At 38.7% G+C, this 25,331-nt stretch overlaps 1 protein-coding gene across 1 annotated transcript; it reads right to left on the bottom strand.

Moving 5' to 3' along the window:
* Positions 1-10,547: 10,547 nt before the first annotated feature.
* Positions 10,548-11,907, bottom strand: DUSP21 (dual specificity phosphatase 21). Its single transcript, XM_019717925.2, has one exon. It carries the CDS (start codon positions 11,595-11,597, stop codon positions 11,031-11,033), a length of 567 nt encoding a protein of 188 aa, XP_019573484.2. The 5' UTR covers positions 11,598-11,907; the 3' UTR covers positions 10,548-11,030.
* Between the last annotated feature and the right edge of the window lie 13,424 nt (positions 11,908-25,331).

The raw sequence follows: 25,331 nt of genomic DNA, 5'->3' as shown, positions 1-25,331 counted from the left end.
GAGAGAAGATAATAGCTGTGGAGAAAGAGTAGAGGAAGTAGAGAACCAACGTGTGGATAATTTGTGTTCCTGATAGAGGAACAAAGGCGAATGGAAAAGATGGAATAAAATTAAAATAAACAAATTTTCATCTGTTGAAAAACCATGTACGTTGATTGAAGAGCTCACTATGTTCTAGGCAAAGTCAGTAAAATGGGACCCACAGTTGGACACATCATGGCAAAAGTTTTAAGGTACAATATTAAAATGTCTGTAATTGTTCAGGCAAAAAAATGAAATCAGATTGTCCAGATAAAAAACATATATCCATCTGTCTAACTTCTCATAGCTAGAATTTCAAAGAGAAAAATGTGTGACCCCAGAATGTACTATACATCTGAGTTGTCTTTCAGGTGCAAAGATGTCATAAAAAAACACTCGGTGCTGTTTAAGGGATCATAAAATATACCACTTTGTTGAAAAAATTGGTTTATAGTATTTTTCAATCAACCAAGAGATGAAGTTAAAAAAAAGCTCAAGAATGGGGAAGTCATGGAGGGGAGCATTATCAAGCCAAAATAAAAGTGCATCTAAATTATTGCACCATATCTAATTATAAAGCTAAATCTGAATCTCACTTTTTTACTCAAATTAGGTTCTGAATTTTTAAAATAGTAGTAAAATTATATGAATCTAATACCTGAGTTAACATTTTCATAGCTTAGAATGGGAAATGAAGTAAAGATAAAGTATGCTAACTTCTATATCTCAAAAGCATGATTCAAAATATGCCATTTCACTCTGGACCCATCAATTAGATAAAAATAAGTTAAAGAACGCTTTTTAAAAACCTGAAGTTCTGTACTGGGTAATATATTTACTGTGTCAATTCAGGAAATAGAAAGGTGTAGTAAAAAACACAAGTTTCCACTTCCTCCGGGTAACTGCTTTCAACTAATAGAATAAAATACTTTCTAAAACAATGGAGGAGACTAAAACCAAACTGAAAATAAAGACAATGGCAGAGAAATGTTAATAAATAAGTCACAGAACAAAATGGCCTAAAACCAAAGATTGCAGATTTTAAAAATAGAAATCTGTCGTGCGGGGAGTCATGCGGGGTCTCTACTCCTGCTCCCCACATAAGAAAGCAGGATATGGTGAGGCCAAAAAGGAACACCCACGGAGCCATAAGTAGGGGAGTCATATCACTATATTCTCGCTGGCGGCATCTGCCTCTCTGCAATCCACTCTTGCTAGCTCAGCCACCATCTTTTTGCTAGCCCCCATTTTTTGCTAGCATAGCCACAGCAGTTATATTAGTGGCCAATGGCTCACTGGTTATAGCTGACAGCCAACTAGCCACAGCTGATGGCCATCCAATCACAGTTGATGGCCATTTACTACCTGAGTCAGCACCTTTCTATGTGAGGCCGAGAGCCTGGAAACTGCTTTCTGGGGCTCTGTCCCCACAAAATCCCCTATTAAAAGACTTGGTTAAATAAAAGAAGTTTAAGTATAATCTAGTTATAGGAGACATACTATTAAAAAATGACATAATATGAAGTAAAAAACAGACAAAGACGTATTAAACAAATGCAGGCAAAAAAACGAGGGGAGGAGTTGACAATATGGCACATCAATACAGAAAGCGTTATTCAGGCAAAGAGAGTTAATTTTTGTTCTATTATACCATCAAAATATATAAAGAAAAAATATTAGAAATTGTGTTAGTTGGGGTTCTCCAGAGAAACAAAACCAATATGTGGGGTCAGTTCTAGACCATCATGATAAAGCATGTATTGCAATAAAGCAAGTCACAATCTTTTTGCTAGGGGAGGGTCCCCTTTCAATTTGTAAAAAACGCAATATCTGCGAAGCACAATTAAGTGAAGCACAATAAAATGAGATATGCCTGTACATATTGAGAGAGAGAGAGAGAGAGAGAGAGAGAGAGAGAGAAACAAAGATTTATTGTAGGGAACTGGCTCTCATCATTGTGGGAGCTGTCAAGTCAGAGATCTGTAGGGCCGGCCAACAGGCTAGAAATTCAGGTAAGAGTTGGTGTTACAGTCTTGAGTCTGAGATCTTCAGGACAGGACAGCCACCTGAAAACTCGGGCAGAATTTGTATATTGCAGTCTTGAGGAACTATTGCTTCTTCTTCAGGAAACCTCAGTCTTTGCTCTTAAGGCCTTTAACTGATTGGAGGCCTACCCATGTAATGGAGTGGGTTTATCTGCTTTATTTAAAGTCAATTGACTGTAAACATTAGTCACATCCACAAATACCTTCACATCGACATCTAGACTGGTGTTTGACCAAACAAATGGCACTGTAGCCTAACCAAATTGACACATAAAATTAGCAATCACATAAATATGGGAGAAATTGACATGGAGACAATAGCAACATAAGACTAACATACCTTTTAGTCTTGGGCCTGTCAAGCAGACCAAAAAATAAATGTGAATATTAGGAATATGAATACTACTGAAACTATACTTATATTATGGATTGTAAGAAACTGTATGTGAATATAACATATTTTATCTTATAAATTATGTAAATACATGAGAATGGTGGTAACAATCTGAAAAAAAGTAATGTTGGATCCATACCTCACACTAGGATATATCATAGATGGATAAAATGTTTAAATGTTTAAATTGAAACCATCAAAGTATTTGAAAAGCTATGGGAGACATTTTTAGCATAATCTTACCTGTGGAAAGCCTTTCTGAGAATGACACAGAACCCAAAAGCATTAAATAATAAATTTAATTAAGTAAAAATAATCTCTGCCTAGCAAATTCATTCTAAGCAAAGTCAAAAGACAAATGAAAAACTGAAGAAATTATTTGAAATTCTAATCACAGAAAAATGTCTCATGTATCTGATAGAATCTTTACAAATCAGTAAGAAAAAAACTAGCAATCTATTAAAAAAAATTGATATGAGCAGCCAATTCATAGAAAGAAAAATACAAGTGGTTTTAAAAGAATGCAAAGATGCTAGAACTTAGTCATAATAAGAGACATGCAAATTAAAAGTGAACCGAAATACAATTTTTCACTGGTCAGAATGGCAAAGATGAAAGTGTGATAATAGGCAATGCTGCTGATTCAGTGGGGAAATGCATACTTGTGTACATTGCTGCTAGGAATCTGTAGGAATTTATCTGGCAATGTTTATCAAAATTTCAAATTATGAAATTGGACCCTGTGAGATCATAGAAAAGATATACATTAGTCTCTGCCCCGGTTGCTGGCACAGAGCTCCTAAAACCCTTGTAATTTCTTAAGTGATAAGAATACCAGGAACATCTTTTGTTCTAATATTTATCTTGACCCATCCCTGACACAGGGCTCCTGAAACCCTTGTAAATTCCTAAGTGATAAGAGCACTAGAAGCATCTTTCGTTCTAATGAGGTGACTCTGGGTGGGCTCCTGGATGGGGGGTGGTCCCCAGAAAGACCAAACCATGTTTAGGAGCTTGGCATTTTCAGCCCTACCCTCAGGCCCCACTTCTCCAGAAAGGGGAGAAGGGCTGGAAATGGAGTTAATAATTGATCATGAGGAAGCCTCCATGAAATCCCAATAGTAGGGGATTCAAGGAGCTTCCAGATGGGTGAACACTCAGAACCCTCCCAGACCTCACCCTGTGTATCTCTTCATTTGGCTGTTCATTTGTATCCTTTATCATATCCTTTAATAAACTGGTAAACGTGTTTCCCTGAGTCTTTGAGCTGCCCAAGCAGATTAATCAAACCTGAGGAGGGGGGGTCATGGGAACTTCTGAGTTGTAGCCACAACTTTTGTTGGTAACCTGGGGACCTACTACTTGCAGTTGGCGCTGGCATCAGTGTGGGAGCAGTCTTGTGGGACCGAGCCCTTAACCTGTGGGGTCTGACACTATCTCCAGGTAGCTAGTGTCAGAATTGAGTTACATTGTAGGACACCCAGCTGGTGTCACAGAATTGCTGAGTGTGGGGTGAAACCTCCTCACATGTCGTGACCAGAAGTGTCAGAAGTAAAGTATTCTATGTGAATGTAGTAGTTGTATGAGTAGTACAGGAAACACACAGGTTGAAAACTAGGTTTTCCTGAACACAGACCCACTATTTCCATTTCTAATAATGCCCTATGGATATATTTGCACATGAATAAAATAATTCATGTACATAAACTTAACTACAAGTTTATTTACTATGGTATTATTTGTAATAGCAAAATTCTGGCAACAGCTTAAATGTCCATCAATAAGGGGCAAGTTAAATGAATTATCGTACTGACTTAGCATGTATTATCAAACAAGATAGAGAACAGTGTGTAAGCATGCTCCTACTTGTTGAAAAAATTCATATGTAGATGCATAAAGTAATATCTTAGAAGAATACAGGAGAAACTAATAATATTGGCTGCCTTTGGGGAGGGAAATTGGTCGGCTTGAGGACAGAAGTGAGGACACTTTTCACTCTATATACCCTTATGTACCATTTAAATGCTCAATCACAAGAATATTACCTATTCAAACATTAAACATTCATATATATATACATATATATATACATATATATGTATATATTTATAGGTTGCCATGAAACTCATGCCTCCTCTCCCCTTAACAGTCAGTTGCCACAAGGTGATCAAGAGGTCACTTCCCCACTTGCCTATACTGTATCTCATTAATAGGGGACGAGACATACAGATAGCTGGAGATGGGCCCTCAAATATCCACAGGTAAACATACCCTCTTATTGTATATCTTTCCCTCTTCACCTCGACAGTGTAGATCAGAATGGATAAACATGTGATGTCACAGACGTCTCACTGGTAACATAACAGATAGGATGCTAACTGTTGTAGCAGGCAAAAACTGTTTTAAAATTTGAATTGTAAAGAATTGAATGACTCTGTGTGTGTGTGTGTGTGTGTGTGTGTGTGTGTTTTAGTACACTAAATTACAATTTTCTAACAATATAAGCCTTTGAAATTAAGATGTATAAACTCCAGAAATATGGTTAATACCTGATCAATTTTCAGACATTCTGAGTAGATGATCTTCTATTTAAATGTACATATATTGTACACACACACACACACACACACACACACACACACATATATGAAAGGAAAAAACTATTAAAACTGTAATACTGGTATGGACTGAGTATGAGGAAATTTTTATTAATTGGCTTAAGTTTGATAACGATATTATGAGTATGTAGGAGAATGTCCTTATTCTTAGCTGATGCATTGTGAAATATTTGAGGGTGAAGTGACATGAAATCTGCAACTTACTTTCAAATGGGACAGAAAATAAGTATTATATTAAAAGAGAGAGAAAACAAATATGACAAAAGGCTAGCAACTGATTAACCTAAGTGGAGCCAATATGGATGCTTATTGTGCTATATTCTTTGAACTTTCTGGATGCTCGAAAATTTTCAAATTAAAAAATTAGGGAAAAGGTTTAAAGTGAAAAAAACATAAATTTGGAGAAAATAATAGTTAACATTTTTATGATTATGCAATGGAGAAAATCTTTAAAGTATTATTCAGAAGCAAAAATCGTTCAGTTAAAGACTCATAGATTTAAATATAGTATGGGGAATATAATGAAAAATGTTGTAAAGACTATGTAGGGTGTCAGATGGGTACTAGATTTATCAGGGGATCACTTCATAGATTACATAAATGCTTAACCAGTGCGCTGTAGACATGAAACTAATATAAAATAATATTGAATGTCAACTATAAATATATATATACACATACATATATATGCATACATATATTCACGGGATGTAAAGTACAGCATAGGGAATATAGTCAATGGTATTGTAACAGCTATATACGATGTCAGAGGGGTAGTAGACTGGGGGAGTTATCACTTTGTGAGGGGTGTAAATGTCTAATCATTATGTTGTTTTGTACACCTGAAACTAATAATAAAATTTTAAGAAAGACTCATAGATTTAACTACATACAAAGTTAAACTTTTAAATCACAAACAAGCACCATAAACAAATGACACAAATGATAAACTGGGGGAAATATATGCAACGTATTGATAAGAAAAGTTGAATATCCTTATTCTATATTTCAGTTCTTACAACAGAAAACAAAAATAAAAGATTTACGCTCTGATAGAAAACTGTCTACGGGAATGAACAGATAATTCAAAAAAGAAGGACAAAGATGAGAAGATATAGAATACCTAGTATTAACAATTGTTTGGTTGACGTTTCTCTGTCTTTATCAGAGTCATCTGAGATACTTGTTAAAAATGTAGCTTTATAGTGATATGTTCCAACTCTAGATACCTTGTTCTAGCAACAGAGATGTCCAATAAATATTTGTTGATAGAAAAAAAATGTAGCTTCCTGGACCTTACCTATTACCTACTGAACCTGGGTGATGAGGCCCAAGTTTCTGTATAGTAAAAACACCTTAGGTGACTTGTATGTACACTATTTGGGAATGAAGGGTATGACTCAAAAATTTTCCTTCTTTCAATCTGTTTACATACTTTTGTCTCAAAAGAAATGCACAAAAACATAGCCCAGTCGTAGTGTCACCTCTTCACTCTTAGGTGAGTGCAAATTCCTTAGGCAAATTTCTTAACCTCAGGCAAATTTCTTAACCTCTTGGAACCTCTGTTTTCTCATTAGTATGATGTGGGTAATAACTACCTTGAAGGAGTGTTGTAAGGACTAGAGACACTATAAAGTGCCTGATACTGTGTTTGGCATATAATAGCTTTCTAATAAATGGTGGTTATTATTGTTTTTCATTTAGCTCATAGTCTACTTTTAAACAGCCACAATTCTTTTTTTCCTTTCCAGGTGTGGAGGAGGAAGAAACTTTCCTCTACCCTTATGGTTCTGTGGGGACAGAGCCAGGAGTGCCATTTCCAGGCTCTCGGCCTCACGTGGAAAGGTGCTGGCTCAGGTAGTAAATGGCCATCAACTGTGATTTGATGGCCATCAGCTGTGGCTAGTTGGCCGTCAGCTGTAACCAGTGAGCCATTGGCCACTAATATAACTGCCGTGGGTATGCTAGCAGCGAATGCGGGCTAGCAAGAAGATGGTGGTTAGCAAGCACAGATTGCAGTTAGGACGGCGGGTTGCGGACAGTGTGGCTCCTGCTTCCTGTGTCTCCAACCCAACCGCCAGTGAGACTAGAGTGGTATGACTCCCCTACCTATGGCTCCATGGGTGTTCCTTTTTGGCCTCACCATATCCAGCGTTCTTATGCGGGGAGCGGGACAGATGTCGCAGGTCGCCCCGCAGGACAGGTTCTTTTGGCTGGTCTAATAATCAAATAGACATGGACAGATTGGCAAGAGAAAATAACCAAAATAAATACATTTGTGTGTATGGGAACCCAACATAAATGAGAGAGTCGGAAACCCCATATGCATGAGAAGTTCAGGAATAGAAAGTTAAGATGAAGTATGTATGGCATTGTGAGCTAAAGATGAGGTAAGGTACATTGGGGCCTTCAAAAGGTCATTACAAAATGATAAGAAGAGCAGATGTTCAGTAATTAGAAGTTTGCCCTGCACTGTAAGTGGGTCAAAAGAGGTCAAGGCCCCTAATTCAAGTTTATCTAGGTAGTTACAGGAGGGTCAGAAGTTTCTCTTGAGCCTGAAGCTAAAATTGCCTTTAGCAGGGACCAGCCTGGTGGCTCAGGCGGTTGGAGCTCCGTGCTCCTAACTCCGAAGGCTGCCGGTTCGATTCCCACATGGGCCAGTGGGCTCTCAACCACAAGGTTGCCGGTTCGACTCCCACAAGGGATGGTGGGCTGCGCCCCCTGCAACTAGCAACGGGACCTGGAGCTGAGCTGCGGCCTCCACAACTAGACTGAAAGGACAACAACTTGAAGCTGAATGGCACTCTCCACAACTAAGGTTGAAAGGACAGCAACTTGACTTGGAAAAAAGTCCTGGAAGTACACACTGTTCCCCTTCCCCAATAAAAAAAAAATCTTAAAAAATAGAATAAAATAAAATTGCCTTTAATGCAAAATAATCTGCATACCACAGAAACACATCTTGGGGTGCCTTGTTCTGAGCCCTCACACAGGTGGCATTATCCTTTTCTTCTTCTCTGTGTGTGTGTCTCTCTCTGTGTTATAGCATTTTATGTATACTTGCCCAAAGTTTGAAACAACCCTGCTATGGGCTGAATTGTATCTGCCCAAAATATGTTGAAGTCTTAACCCCCAGAACCTCAGAATGTGACCTTATTTGGAAATAAGGTTGTTGCAGATGTAATTAGTTGAGATGAGGTCATACTGGAGTATGGTGAGCCCCTAATGTGACTGGTATCCTTATAGGAAGAGAGAAATTTGGACACAGATATGCATGGAGGGAGAACGGATGTGAAGACACTCTAGGGAAGATGGCTATGTGACCACAGTGATGCATCTACAACCCAGGAAACACCGAGGATTGCCAGCAACCACCAGAAATTAGGAACAGGCAAGGAAGGATTTTTCCCCTACAAGTTTCAGAGGGGTCATGACCCTGTGGAGATCTTAATTTAGGCCTTCTGACCTCCAGAACTGTGAGAAAACAGATTTCTGTCATTTTAAGCTACCCAGTTTCTTGGTATTTTGTTACACCAGCTCTTAAAAAATTAATACAAACCCAAATATCCTTCAACAGGTGAATGTAAAAAAACAACAACAAAAAACTGTGGTACATCCATACAATAGAATACAACATGGATGAATCTCAAAGACATTATGGTAAGTAAAAGAAGGTGGTCTGCAGAGGTTACATCCTGTATGATTCCATTTATGTGACGTTCTGTTAAAGGTAAGTCCATAGGAACAGAGAACAGATCAGCTTTTGGCCAGGGCTGGGATGGAGCCAGCAAATGACTATAAAAGGGAAGCATGAGGGAAATTTTTGTAGTTATAGAATTGCAATGTATCCTGATTGTGGTAGTGGTTACACGATGCATGTGTTAACACTAGTAGAACTGTATGTCCAAAGAGAGTTATTTTATAGTCTGCTAATTTAGGTATTAAAAATATGTATACATATTATAGATAGATAGATAGATAGATAGATATAATATGTATAGATTACATATATATATCCCCAAATCTAAAAATTGCTTTAAAATAAATTTTCCATCTGGGTTTCTGCCAGAAAGGCTGCTTTGTGGGGGCTCTGCCACACGAGCCCTTGTGTTCTGTGAGCCTGTTCTTCCATCTGTAAAAGAAAGGGATCTGTCCAGAGCAGTTGTTTTCATAGCCCACCCCTGCCCTGCTCCTCCACCCCCCAAATTGTATCCCTGGGCACTCCTTTTGTGGAAGTGGGAGTGCGGTGGGTTTGGAGGGAAAGGGCATTCAGACTCCACCAGGCTATTGACCCACAGGTCTGCATCAACTGAAGTAGTTGTGCTCTTGTCTCATTTATTTTTTCTCTAAATTCCTTTGGATTAGAATAGCTGCTCCCAAGACAGAGCCAGGTACCTGAGGAGCTTGAATAATCCTGGATTCCAGTGCCTACTTCTGGGGCCCACTCATTCATCCCTTTGGCAAGTTCCCCCATGAATCCTGATGGATCCTGGGATGCTGGCTCTTAATGGTCAGCAATTCTAAACAAGGCCTTTGGTAGTGGTGGTGGTGGTGGGCTGGAATTGTGCTTCTGGCTTCTTGCTTGCACATGAATTAAACACAATGACATAATGGGAACTTTGAAAGGACTCTAAATCTAGGCTTCCTCTGAGGTAGGGCCCGAAAGAACCTGAACCATTTGTTTTTACAGACAGAGTGAGTTTTTGAAAGAGCACTTTGTAGACAACAAAGGGCTGTGCACAGGTGGGGAAAATGCCATTGTGAGGATGAATGTGCTGACACCCATCCAGCAGGACCAAAGAGTATCATTAATAACAAGAGCTGCCCTGGGGGCAGCCAGTTAGGTCAGTTGGTTAGATTGCAGTGCTTAGGCTGGATCCCCACATGGGTCACTGTGAGCTGCGTCCTCCACAACTAGATTGAGACAACTGCTTGACTTGGAGCTGATGGGTCCTGGAAAAACACACTTAAATAAATTTAAAAAACAAAACAAAAACAAAAACAAAACAGCTGTGCTTTACTCCAGGCATGGAACCATTCATGTGCTAGGTCTCATACTAAAGAACTCACAACCACCCTGTGAGAGACAGGTTGTCACTGCTTTGACAGGTGAGGAAACAGGGACTCTGAGAGGCCCAAGGTCACAATGGGATGAGGTGTGAGGGGTGACTGTGCTGTGTCCTGGCCAGCAGCTCCAGCCTTCCAAGCCAAGGCCCATGAGAGAGCCCTGAGGCCTAGTGTCAGGCCTGCTCTCTCTCTCAACACTTGCCCTGGAGAGGGGTATGATGTCCCTTTTCACAAAGGCTGGTGGGAGTCGCCAAGGGCACCTTGAGACCTTGCCATCTAGTACAGCACTTGAAAAAATATTTTTAAACTTTATATAGTGTAACGGTTTCTTTGAAAACTATTTTATATGTAAATCCAATCTAAAAAAACCAGAGTTGGGTCACTGTGGTTGAAGGTATGGACAGGGGCAGCCTGAGATTCTCCTATACCTCCAGGGCTCCCAGACCGCCCCATGAAGGCCACTTATCCAGTAGGTTGGCACTTACTTAGAGAAGCACAGGGGGTGTATGATGTCTAAGGCTCTGGCTTTGGGGTGGGAAGAACCAGGTGAGATTCTGGGGAACTCACTCCTGGGTTAGTCAGCATCAGGCAGGGCCCAGATGCAGCTCCATCTGAGCTGGGCACCACCTTCCCCACCCTCCTCTCTGGCCAGGCCCCAGCAGCCATGACCAGCCACCCACAGGATCAGAAACATTGTCACCATCTTACATTCAGTGGATTTTATTCTTTACAGATAAGGGTCACTAAGCTAAAAACTCCAGCAGCCCTCCTTTTTTGCTTGCCCATCTAAAAGTCATCGGATTTTCTTTACTGACCGAAGTTCAGCGTTCATGTTTAGTGTTGGTATAGGATCTGTAGCAGATGTCAGGGGATGACCCAGATGGCTCATAGCATCAAATAGACTTCCTTCTCGTAGATGTCCGGGATCATACCCACTGGAGAATTGATCATGTTCACAGTGTTCTTGTTAAATAACTTAAATTCATACTGGATAAGCTGTTCCCAAAAGCCATTGTTGGGCCGGATGATAGGGCGACACGACTTGGTCCAAGTGTGGGCTTCCAGCAGAGACATGTTGTGGTACTTCATGAGGAAGGCCAGGCAGAGAGTGGCGGAGGGGCTCACACCAGCGGCACAGTGGAGCAGTGTGCGGCCTTGTTTCATTTCCACGCTGTGGATGTAATCAGTGATAGGGTCAAAAAAGTCGTAGAGGCGCCCCCTAGGAGAATCGGCCACCGGTACCTTTAGGTATTGGATGTTCTCATAAAATGTGTTAGTCTCCTCTATTGAGACATTGATGACAGTAGTGATGCAGTTGTTGGATAACACGAGTTTGTTATTGGATGCCTCACTATTACTTATATACAAGTTGTTGGTTATCTGGGAGAGGCCATGGATGAAGAAGGGCTGCTGGACAGCCACAGCCGAGAGAGGAAGCGGAGGTGTTGTCATCAAGGCGGCAGGGCAGCGGTTCCTTTGGGCTAGTTTCGGGGCACCACTCCCACTGGCGTGTTCAGGAAGTCTCTGGCCAAGGTCTGGGAGACAGTAGATTGGTCACTGGTCACCACCTCTCCCTGCCCCCAAGCGTCACAATCCCCTATTGCGCAGCCCACTGGTTTCCATGGCAATGGCAGCTTGCCACAGGGAGGACTTGGCCTCCCAGCCAGGTCTTCAGAGAAACCCCAGATCTCTTTTCTTTTTATCTTTCCTCATAATTGTTTATGTTCCAAGCCCTAATTATTATGTCTTTCATGTTTTTAAATGTTCTGTTACTAGATATCTATTTTGTTTCAATTATTGGACCACATTCCCTTTTTGTCTCTATTTAGACATACAAACACAATATCTATGAATGCTTCTATTTTATTAATGTTGCAGAACAGGGTTTACACTTTTTCTACAAAGTAGAAGTATCATATTTTAAGTTGGGGAACAGCATTTGGCTCATGTGATATGCTAATCTCCATAAACCTGCAGTGAGATATGGGTTTGGCTGGGCTTGGTGGGATGGCCTGATACTTCTTTGTTGATTGTACCCATACAATTATGTTCCTGCTTACAAACACATCAGGACTGATTTTAAGGGAACATTGCTAACTGGTATATATAGCCCTTTATGGTGAAGTTGGCCTGCAGTGGACAGTTTTGACTAATTTAGCTGTGTCACAGTCTATTTCTGCATACACCCCAAATGATTAATCACGTGATTCTACTTTATTACCTGAAATAACAGCTCAAATTATCTTGCCTAACTTCTTGAAAAAGAATGCCTACATGCTTTGTAAATTACAACTCATTTTTACTACCACTAAAGGTCTATCCTCAGTAATGTTAAAAATTTGGAACAAGTCAATGCTACATCATAATTGGGCCAAAAATAAATTTTAAAAATGTTACCTGAGATTTGTGTTTCCTCTCAGCTAAGATTTTTGTAGAATTTCACTGAAAATTCAACAGAACTATAACCTAAAACATATTCTTTCACAGAGCAGCCAATAGACGCATGACTTCACATTCAATCCTCATCATTATGGGTTGTGTGCAAAGTTGTACTGTGACTATGAGCAGGAATGAAATTGATGCCAGGCTGTTTATGAATAATCAAGGAAATGATAACCTCAAAAGAAAAAACACGGGAGACGTCATCAAAATGGCGGCGTGAGGTGAGCCTCTGTAAATCTCCCCTGAAATTTACAACTAATCGAACAACTACAACTCCACGAAGGACTCCCTGCACAGCAGACAGGCAAGACGAAGAGGCCCACTACTGAATTCACCTAAAGGTGGGTGAATCGTGCGAGCAGGGGAGGAGGAAAGGGAGAAGTGCAGTGACTGAGCCACAAGGGTGCAGGACGCAGACCTAGCTCAGTGCTCTGAGCTCAGGGCATCCTGGAACTACCACAGCTGCAGGAGATGAAAGAACTCAGACTGCTAGGGCTCCATTTATGGCCCACAGGGCTGAGGGGACAGCATATAACACGGCTGCACCTAACTCTCACAGCAGAGACCTCGGAGAAAAGACTGAGGGAAGAAGGCTGAAAACGGTGGTATAAGCCCTCACTGCCGAGCAGAGAATGGAAGCCTTAGGTACTGAGACTAGCCGCCCCCTCCCTCCCCTCCCAGAGCTCGCCCCGCCCCCACCTGCCCAGTGCTAGAAGAGGAATAGTAGCAGTGTCAGATCAAAAGAACAGAATATTTGCTGTTCTGAGAACTGTGCTCCACAGACATAGGTTCACAGCCCAACTAGTTCTGGCAAAGGGGAGGGAGCTATGGAAGCAGGACGGGCTGTGGTGGTAGTCCCAGCCATTGCTCTGGGCCACCACACACAACTCACCCCGCCCCTGGCTCCACCTATCTAGGTGGATCCCTGCAGGAGTAAACAGAACTGCTGAAATATACAGGCTCTGAATCTGATGCAGGAAGAGCTTTGGAACTTCAAAAGCTCTCCACATACCCACACGGACACTGCGCCCTGTGACCCAGGCGAACTATTAACAGAGGAGAAGTCCGTCTCCCAGGGAATCACCCCATTGGGTGAGAAGCTGGAATAGTGCAGAGAAAACATAGCACTACCGTGTGTGAGAGAGATAAAGCCTGCAGTCGGAGAGAAAATCAAACATTCTACCAACAAGTACTCGAAAACAAAAGAAGGACCTCTTCCTATCAACCTGTTGCAGAAGCCACTCCTGTAGATGTCTAGGAAGAGAAATACTAAATCAGTAATTGCCAAGAATAACCAAGGCAACAATACAACTCAGAAAGAAAGTGAAAATTCTCCAGAAAAGGAACTTAAAGATATGGAAATATGTGACTTAAATGACAGAGAATTCAAGATTGCAGTTCTGAAAAACTCAACAAGATGCAAGAAAACACAGAAAGGCAGTTTAATGAACTCAGAAACAAAAATCAAAGAACAAACAGATTGAAATTTAAAAAAAGAACCAAATAGAATTTCTGGACATTAAGAAATCGACAGAAGAAATTAAGAATGAAAAGCCAGCTTAGGCAGTAGAGTTGACCAGATGGAGGAAAGAATCAGTTACATCAAAGACAGAAGCCTGGAAATACACGGATGGAAGAAGAAAGAGACTTGAGACTTAAAAGAAATGTAAGAACTCTACAAGAACTTTCTGACTCCATCAGAAAGAGCAATATAAGAATAATGGGCATACCAGAAGGAGAAGAAAGAGAGAAGGGAACAGAGAATATATTCAAACAAATTGTCGATGAGAACTTCCCAAACTTGTGGACAGAACTGGATCCTCGAATCCAAGAAGCAAATAGAACACCTAATTACCTCAATCCCAACAGGCCTTCTCCAAGGCACATTGTATTAAAGCTGTCTAAAACCACAAAGAAAGAATCCTCAAGGCAGGCAGGGAAAAGAAGACAGTAACCTACAAAGGAAAGCCCATTAGATAATCATCGATTTTCAGCAGAAACTCTACAAGCCAGGAGGGAGTGGAACCAAATATTCAAACTATTGAAAGAGAGAAATTATGAGCCAAGAATAATATATCCAGCAAAGATATCCTTTAGATATGAAGGAGGAATAAAGACCTTTCCAGACATACAGAAGCTGAGAGAATTTTCTAATACACGACCTGCACTACAAGAAATACTAAAGGAGGCTATTCAACCACCATCGACAGGGACAATTTGTGGCAACCAAAATATAAAAAGGGGGAGAATAAAGGCCTTAACCAGAATATGGGAATGGAGAACGTAAGCGTGCTGAAGAAAATGGAATACTCTAAACATCAAACTTTCTTTTACATAAACTTCAGGGTAACCACTCAAAAAAAATCCAGAACTGAAATATATACTGTAATAAAAGAAGAAACAGGGAAACATCATAGAATACCACCACACAGAAATAATAGACAACAACAAAAAGGCAAAGAAACAATGGAGACACAGCCTTACCAGAAAACTAAAGATAGAATGACAGGAAATCCTCACATATCAATAATCACCCTAAATGTAAATGGACTGAACTCACCAATAAAAAGGCACAGAGTAGCAGATTGGATCAAAAAACTAAACCCAACCATATGCTGTCTCCAAGAGACACATCTCAGCTACAAGGACAAGCATAGACTCAAAGTGAAAGGGTGGAAATTGACATTCCAAGCAAATGGTACACAGAGAAAATTAGGTGAGCCATAATGAAATCAGACAAAACAGACTTCAAGTGAAAAAGATAACAAGAGACAAAGATGGACATTTCATAATGGTTAACGAGAATATACAACAAGAAGAAATAACAGTCATCAATATTTATGCCCCCAATCAGGAAACACGAAGTATACCAAGGAACTACTAACAGAACTAAAGGGAGAAATTGACCAAAACACAATTATACTATGGGATTTAAATACATCATTGACAGCTATGGATAGATCATCCAAATAGAAAATAAATAACGAAATAGCAGCCTAAATGACACATTAGATGAAATGGACATAATTGACATATATAGAGCACTTCATCCCAAAACATCAGACTATACATTCTTTTCTAGTGTACATGGAACATTCTCAAGGATAGACCATATATTGGGACATAAAATCAGCCTCAGCAAATTTAAGAAGATTGAAATCATACCAAGCATATTCTCTGATCACAAGGCTTTGAAATTGGATATCAACTGCAAAAAGAAAGCAGGAAAAAACACAAATACATGGAGATTAAACAACATACTTTTAAAGAACGACTGGGTCAGAGAAGAAATTAGAGGAGAGATCAAAAGATACATAGAAACAAATGACAATGAAAATACATCCTACCAAAATTTTGGGGATGCATCAAAAGCAGTTTTAAGCAGGAAATTTATATCATTACAGGCCTATCTCAAGAAACAAGGAAAATCCCAAATAAATAACCTCATGTTACACCTTAAAGAACTAGAAAAAGAAGAACAAGTAAAACCCAAGGTCAGCAGAAGAAGGGAAATAACAAAAATCAGAGCAGAACTAAATGAAATAGAGAACAAAAAGACTATAGAAAAAAATGAATGTGACAAAGAGCTGGTTCGTTGAAAAGATTAACAAAATTGACAAACTCTTGGCTAGACTCACTAAGATAGAAAGAGAGAAGACACTAATTAACAAAATCAGAAATGAAAAGGGAACTTATCACGGACACCACAGAAATACAAAGGATCATCCAAGAATACTATGAAGGACTATATGCCACCAAATTCAATAACCTAGAAGAAATGGACAAGTTCTTAGAAACATATAGCCTTCCAAGGCTGAACCATGAAGAACTGGAAAATCTAAACAGACCGATCACCAGTAACGAAATTGAATCAGTCATCCAAAACCTTCCCAAAAGCAAAAGTCCGGGACCAGATGGCTTCACTAGTGAATTCTACCAAACCTTCAAAGAGGATCTAATACCAATCCTGCTCAAACTCTTCCAAAAATTGAAGAAGAGACAGTACTTCCTAACTCATTTTATGAGGCCAACATTACCCTGATACCAAAACCTGGTAAGGACAACACAAAAAAGAAAACTACAGACCAATATCTCTGATGAATACAGATGCAAAAATCCTAAACAAAATTCTAGCAAATCGAATACAACAATGCATTAAAAAGATTGTTCATCACGACCAAGTGGGGTTCATCCCCAGGGCACAAGGATGGTTCAACATCCGTAAATCCATCAATGTGATACATCACATAAGCAAAATAAAGGACAAAAATCATATGATTATATCAATTGATGTAGAAAAAGCATTTGACAAGATGCAAAATCCATTTATGTTTAAAACACTTAATAAAATAGATGTAGAAGGAAAATACCTTGACATAATAAAGGCCATATATGACAATCCCTCAGCTAATCTCATAATTAATGGTGGAAACCTGAAGCCCTTTGTTCTACGTTCAGGAACACGACAGGGCTGACCCCTATCACCTCTGCTTTTCAACATAGTGTTGGAAGTCCTTCCCAGAGCAATCAGGCAAGAGAAAGAAATAAAAGCTACCTAAATTGGGAATGAAGAAGTTAAATTATCACTCTTTGCAGATGACATGATGCTATATATAGAAACCTTAAAGACTCCACCAAAAAGCTATTAGAAACGATCAACGAAAACAATAAAGTTGCTGGCTATAAAATCAACGTACACAAGTCCATTGCATTCCTATATACTAACAATTTAATCTCAGGAAAAGAAATACAAGAAACAATTCCTTTTGCAATTACAGCCAAAAGAATAAAACACCTAGGAATAAACTTAACCAAGGATGTGAAGGACCTATATGCTGAAAACTATAAGACATTTTTGAAAGAAATTGAAGACACAAAGAAATGGAAAGACATTCCGTGCTCATGGATTGGAAGAATCAACATAGTTAAAATGGCCATATTACCCAAAGCAATATACAGATTTAATGCAATCCCCATCAAAATCCCAATGGCATTTTTTAAAGAAATAGAACAAAAAAATCATCAGATTTGTTTGGAACCACAAAAGACCCCGAATAGCCAAAGCAATCTTAAGAAAAAAGAATAATACTGGAGGTATCACACTCCCTGACTTTAGCTTGTACTACAGGGCTACAATAATCAAAACAGCATGGTATTGGCAGAAAAACAGACACATAGACCAATGGAATAGAATTGAGAACCCAGAAATAAAACCACATAAATATGGACAGATAATTTTTGACAAAGAAGCTAAAAACATACAATGGAGGAAAGACAGCCTCTTCAATAAATGGTGCTGGGAGAATTGGATAGCCACGTGCAAAAGAATGAAACTGGACTGCTATCTCTCACCATGTACCAAAATTAATTCCAAATGGATCAAAGATTTAAGCACAAGACCTGACACAATAAACTGTGTAGAAGAAAACATAGGTACTAAACTTATGGACCTTGGGTTCAAAGAGCATTTCATGAATTTGACTCCAAAGGCAATGGAAGTAAAAGCTAAAATAAGTGAATGGGACTATATGAAACTTAAAGCTTCTACACAGCAAAAGAAACCATCGACAAAATAAAGAGGCAACCAACTATATGGGAGAAGAATTTTGCAAACAGTGCCTCCGATAAGGGGCTAATATCCAAAATATACAAGGAACTCATGAAACTCAAAAAATGGGCAGAGGACCTGCAGAGACATTTCTCCAAAGAGGATATACAAATGGCAAATAGACATATGAAAACATGCTCAACGTCACTATTGATCAGAGATATGCAAATAAAAACCACAATGAGATATCACCTCACCCCAGTCAGAATGGCTATCATCAACAAGACAAATAATAACAAGTATTGGAGAGGCTGTGGAGAAAAAGAAACCCTCATACACTGTTGGTGGGAATGCAGACTGGTGCAGCCGTTATGGAAGGCAGTGTGGAGGTTCCTCAAAAAATTACAAATAGAATTACCATATGACCCAGCAATCCCTCTCCTGGGTATCTACCCAAAAAATCTGAAAACATTTAGAGATAAAGACACGTGTGCTCCAATGTTCATTGCAGCTTTGTTTACGGTGGCCAAGACATGGAAACAACCAAAATGTCCTTTGGTAGATGAATGGATAAAGAAGTTGTGGTGTATATACACAATGGAATACTATTCGGCGATAAGAAAAGATGATATAGAACCATTTGTGACAACATCGATGGATCTTGAGAGTATGATGCTAAGCGAAATAAGTCAGACAGAGGAATCAGAGAACCATATGATTTCATTAATATGTGGTATGTAAACCAAAAACAACAAAAGAACAAGACAAACAAATGAGAAACAAAAGCTCATAGACACAGACAATGGTTTGGTGGTTGCCAGAGGATAAGGGGGGTGGGGGGTGGGAGATGAGTGTAAGGGGGATCAAATATATCGTGATGGAAGGAGAACTGACTCTGGATGGTTAACACACAATTGGATTTATAGATGATATAATACAGAATTGTACACCTGAAATCTATGTAACTTTACTAACAATTGTCATGCCAATAAATTAAAAAAACACACTTTTCCCCCCTCTGTTTTCATAATCAGATTATTTTGCATTACTTAAATTATTAGTCCCCACAAATCTATCTGGAAGGAAGCAGAAAACAAATACTAAATATATAGAAAATTGTATATTGGGGAGAGCTCAACTGCGCTAAAATTATTTAAAAGGGTTTGGTTCAACATTTGAAATACGGCATCATGAGGAACTTTGTAATCCAGGACTATTGTGGAATCCCTAAAAGAGTGTTAGAGTCTAATTATTTCATAAGTATACTCTTCTCAAACTTTAAACATCTGGTTTGATAGCCAAAATAATTTCACCCACGATTCTCAAACATAAGTATGATGTGTCTTAAATAGAGGCATTTATGTATTCTTTCAGTCAACATTTTGTGATTCCCTTTCATCTGAGGGATGTTGGATGTCATAAAACTCCATTATAGGCATTTTCCTGAGTAGATAAGTTGATAAGTTGATCTTTCCTCCTCCTGAGTTTCTAAACAGGCCACTTTAAGATTCTCACTTGTCTTTACTTTTTCTTATTGCTTAGGGCAGAAGATATATGAGTATAAGGGACTTACCCAAGAACACACTCTCTTCCTGCCACTGGGAAAAGACCTTAGATTTCAAGAAATAGATAATATTCATATTTATCAATTCAGTAATCAAGGCCCTTTCCAATCTGATTGAAGTCTGCCTGTCCAATCTCATTCATTTATTGATTCACCAAATTTTTATTAAGAATCTGTTGTGTATTAGGCATTTTCACCTATATAAATCTCAGTTCTCACCAAGCAAATCAAATGTTCTTGGTAAATACAAAATGTATGTTCCTGCTTCCTTACCTTTGCTCACACCATTCTTTCTTCTTCAGAAATCTTTCTCACTCCTGTCTGCTTATTGAAGCCTATCCAAGCCTCAAGACTCAGCTTGATTAATTTTTAAAAAGCATCCTCTGGGCCTGTGTCAGGTACAGTTCTAGCATTGTATAGATCCAACACAACACACAGGCCCAGATGTCAAAGAACTTACAGTTTGGTCAGAGAGACAGATAATCATGAAAGAGTTCAGAAGAGAGAGTGATTCATTGTTTTGTGTGGTTTTTTTTGTGATTTTTTTTTTTTTTTTTTTTTTGTGTGTGTGTGTGTGTGTTTGAGGTCTGGGGGAAGTAGGGGGATGTCATAAAAGGCTTCACAGAAAACGTGACCTGGAACAAAGCTTTTTGTTCCTTTTTTTGTTTTTATTATTTATTGTTTATTCTGTCCAAGTTTTTGTTTTGAAAAAATTTCAAACCTACAGAAAAGCTGCAAGAATAAAACAATGAACACCTGTTTACCCTTCACCTATAACTCCTCTATTGTTAACACTTCACCACCACACTCCCTTTTTTTATTTAAATATACACATACAAACACAGATATTTATTTGTTTGCTTATTTCTTTTTGCTGAACCATCGTTTGTTAATTGCAGATATAGCAACACTTCAGCCCTTCGGCATGTATCTCCTAAGCATAAATGCAGTACATCCTCTTATATCACCACGATACAATGACCATACTCTGGGCATTTAACATTGATCCAATATTATTATCTAATACAAATCTACATTCAAAACTCACCAATCCTCCCAATAATGTTATTTGTAGACGCTTCTGTACCCTCTCCCCGCCTTGATCCAGGATGGAATTAAGGATCATACATTGCATTTACTTGTCATGTTTCTTTAGCATCTTTTAATTTGGAACAGTTTCCGAGCCTTTTGTTTTGGTCTTCCTGACGTTGACATTTTGGAAGAGTTGAGGTCAGTGTGGCAGAACGTCTTTCAATCTGAATGTGTTTGATTGCTCCTCTGGGATTAGATTCAGATGAAATATTTTTGGTAAGAATGCCTCCAGAACGTGTCATTCCCAGTACATCTCATTGGGGGCACATGATAATCTGTCCTATTAATGATGGTGATAATTTAGACCACCTGATTAAGGTGGCATTAGCTGAGTTTCTACATTGTAAAGGTAACGTTTCCTCTTCTAACTATTAGGTTGGTGCAAAAGTAATTGCAGTTTAAAAGGTTAAAAATAATTGCAAAAACCACAATTACTTTTGCACCAATCTAATAAGAAATACGTAGGGTGGTACTTTGAGTTTGTGGGAATATCTTTGGAATAGGAGTTTTCCAGGGAGACAAGAAGGGGGGAATATTCTAGACAGGAAGGGAAGTATATACAAAGGCAAAATGGTGTGAAATGGTGTCAGGAGGGCAGAGAATGACAACTCAGAATTACTAGAATCTACAGAGCGGGGCAGGAATATAGCAGGTGGAGTGGATAGAGGAGCCGGTAGCAGAGATTACAGAGGGCCTTGCAGCAGGCACTTGGGCTTGATTCTGTAGGCCATGGTGGCACACTGAAGTATTTTATGCAGGGAAATGGCACAATCAGAATTGATTTTTAAGGAGCTCACAGCTACATGGATGAATTTGTAATGGGGGTAATGCAGTGGGGAGAAAGACAACACTTGAGGGAGTGAGAGCTATCACAATAATCTGGGTGAACAATGATACATCTATTGCCGACCCTTTTCTGACATGGAATCTGGATCAAATCCAAATATATTTCATCTCCTTAAGTGTACACATGGGCCAGGCCACATAAGATAATGGAATATTAGACTACCTATGGATCAGTATCTGGAGAGTTTGCTGTATTTGAGGGTGGACAGTGAAGGCAAGAGGCTGAGGATGTAGGTGATATGTTTACATTGAAAGGTGGTAGTTGTGAGAAAACCTAAAGGAATATGGGATGAGGGCACCAGAGAGCTAGCAGTTAAAAGGAGTTGCATGCTATGTTGTCTGATACACAGATAGGATGGGCGGTCCCCAGCAGAGGGCCCTAAGGCAGAGATGGGAGTTGGCCTCCCTGAGTATTCATTACAAAGAGTTGTACTCATATGTTCATTCCATTTCCTCGTGGGGCTGAGTCAGTTGCACTACTGTATGCAGCTAGCAGCAAGCCAGCTCTCTAGGACTCATTGCTGGGCTCAGTCTGGTCCTTGGTTTCTGGATGGTGAGGGGAGAAAAATGGATATGAATGTGCAAGTCTTTAAATAATACCCTCCAGTCCAGAATACAGATAATATGAGAAAGTGATTATGACTTATTTGTTAGGTGAAATAAATTTTTAAAAAATTAGGTACTTTTATGTAAAGGTGAAATATATACGCATATGTATATTCATCATATTTATTTATGTATATCACATATATATAAAACTAATTTATGAATCCTATTTGTGAAAATATCAGGTATCTGAAGCAGTACTAGGTATATAGTAAGAATTCAATAAATATCAGATATTATTTAGTATTATATTTGACTGGTAGGATCAAAGAGGACTATTCTTTTCTTTTTTTATTTGTCTATATTTTTCAAACTTTCTAAAATAAGTTATGTTACTTTTATAATTAGAAAAAAAGAATCATCTATTTATATCACTGTATTACAGAATTGTACACCTGAAAAAGGAAAAAGAAAAAAAAGAATCAAAATGTACTTAAACATCATCAATACATTTTTTTTTAACCTATAAAATGAGCCAAGATGAAAAACTGGGGTGGCCGGATGGCTCAGTTGGTTAGAGTGCGAGCTCTTAACAACAGGGTTGCTGGTTCGATTCCCACATGGGCCAGTGAGCTGCACCCTCCACAACTAAATTGAAGACAACGAACTGCTGCTGAGCTGCCAGAGGGGCAGCCGGATGGCTCAGTTGGTTAGAGCATGAGCTCCTAACAACAAGGTTGGCAGTTCAATTTCCGCATGGGATGGTGGGCTGCGCCCCGTGCAACTAAGATTGAAAACGGCGACTGGACTTGGAGCTGAGCTGCGCCCTCCACAATGAGATTGAAGGACAACAACTTGGAACTGATGGGCCCTGGAAAAACACACTGTTCCCCAATAAAAAGATAAATAAACAACAAAAAGAAAAACTAAAAACACTTTGTGGTGGCAGAATTCAGAGAACTGTGTGTTCTCCTCCATTGCCAGGGTTGGAGCTGGGGGACAGCAGCACTGGCCAAACCATGGGTGGTGACGATATAGACCAATGAAAACTCTCACAGTGATGGACAGTGATGGTGGCAGGGTAAGGTGCTATGACCATCTAGAGACCAATTTGGCAACCAATTTGGCAATATCCAGTAAAGCTGAAGATACACACATCCTATGCCCCAGCAATTCCACCCCAGGGAGAAACTCTTGCTCATGTACAGAAGAAATTTACAAGAATATTTATTGCAATGTTACTCATAATAATGAAAAATTGGAGACAATAGAAATGTCTACCAAGAAGACAACGAAAAATTTGATGGCATAATCATATAGTGAATACCATAAAAACAGCTTTGAAAACAAATGAACTAGAGCTACATGTGTAAACCTGGATAAGCCTCAAAAGTGTAATGCTGTACGAAAAGAGCAAGTTGCAGAAAACTTGCAGTACGAAGTTTAAAAACAAGTAGAACAGTACCATATATTGTTTGTGCATGCATAGACCTATACATACGTATGCATATGCATATGTATATAGTAAATGGTAAAAACCCGTGGGACTCAGAAACACCAAATTGAGGATAGTGATTCCTCCAGGGAATGAATGGGATCAGGGAGGGTTAGAAAGGGTGTTTCAAGTATGTCTTAATATTTTAATTTGCTAAAAAAAATAGATCTGAAGCAAATAAGGCAAAACATTGAAGTCTGACAAACTGGATGTTGGGTACATAGATATTTATTGACATATACAGCAGACTTTAGGATTGCTTGAAATATTTCATAATAAAAACGAATGGGGGAAAAATGCACATGTGCTTTGAACTAGCAATTTCTCTTCTGGTAATTTGTTTATTTATTCTAAGGAAATCCTCACAAATATGTAAAGAAACTTACCTGTGAATATATTCATTGTAAATATTATTTACAATATAAAAAACTGGAGAAAACCTAATCTAGCCATAAGGGCTTGTTTAACTAGATTATGAAACCTCAATAAGGTAAAATATAATGTAGCTCTTAAAATGATAACATAGAAGAATATTTATTGACATGGAGAAATTTAATACTATTTCATTAATAAAAATACTATAAAACAGTTTGATCTCAATTTATAAAACAACGTAATATCTATTTATTTATATGTGTAGGTTCATGAATAGAGAAAAACAAAGAGGGATATATATAAAAATGTCCACAATTGCTATCTCTGAGTAGTGTTATTGCAGATGCTTTTTATTTTGTGGATTTCCCAAAGTTTTATATAATAGATGCATAAGTTTTATAATTAGAGAAACTATGTTTTTTTTAATTAGTTTCAGGTGCACAAGACAAAGTAATACTTAGATGTCTATCATTTATATCCCTCACAGTGTGAACCCCACTCCCCAAACCACTATCCCTCTGACATCGCACAGAGCCATTACATTTCCACTGTCTCTATTCCTAATGCTGTACTCCGTGTCTTGTAAGTATACATATATATACATGTATGTATATATGTATATATATACATATATGTATATATATATACATACATGTATATATGTATATATACATGTACATAATTATAGTTGGCATTCGTTATTGTTCAGCTTCAGCTGATCAGGCATCTACATCATCCCTAAGGTGGTCTCCCAAATGGGACAAGTGTCCATCGGATACTCTACAAAATCTTTATAACATTATTGATTCCATTCCCCAAATTAACTTTCAAAACCCCGCGGCCGTCTTGTGGTTACTGACTGTTTTCTAATCCCTTTTCTCCACATCCACGCCAGCACTTGTTGTTTGTTGATTTATTGATGATAACCATTTTAACTGGGGTGAGGTAGTATCTCATTGTGGTTTTTATTTGCAATTCTCTGGTGGTTAGTGAGGTTGAGCATTTCTTCATATGTCTGTTTGCCATCTGTATGTCCTTTTTAGAAAAATGTCTCTTCATATCCTCTGCCCGTTTTTTAATTGGGTTTTGTTTGTTTTTTTGGAGCTGAGTTGAGTGAGTTTTTATAAATTTGTGATATTAACCCCTTATCAGATATGTCATTGGCAAATATCTTTTCCCATTCAGTAGGATCCCTTTTGGTTTTATTGATGATTTCCTTTGATGTGAAAAAACTTTTTTTTTTTTTTTGAATCCTCTTGTCTTTATTTTTATTTATTT

Source organism: Rhinolophus sinicus, chromosome X, assembly GCF_036562045.2.
Source record: "Rhinolophus sinicus isolate RSC01 chromosome X, ASM3656204v1, whole genome shotgun sequence".
Lineage (NCBI taxonomy): Eukaryota > Metazoa > Chordata > Mammalia > Chiroptera > Rhinolophidae > Rhinolophus > Rhinolophus sinicus.
Note: the sequence above shows the minus strand (reverse complement) of the source record. Positions and strands in the feature narration are given on the sequence as shown.

What these genes read in the sequence shown, in the direction of transcription:
- DUSP21 (XM_019717925.2), bottom strand. Translation starts at nt 11,597, where the DNA reads ATGACAACACCTCCGCTTCCTCTCTCGGCTGTGGCTGTCCAGCAGCCC.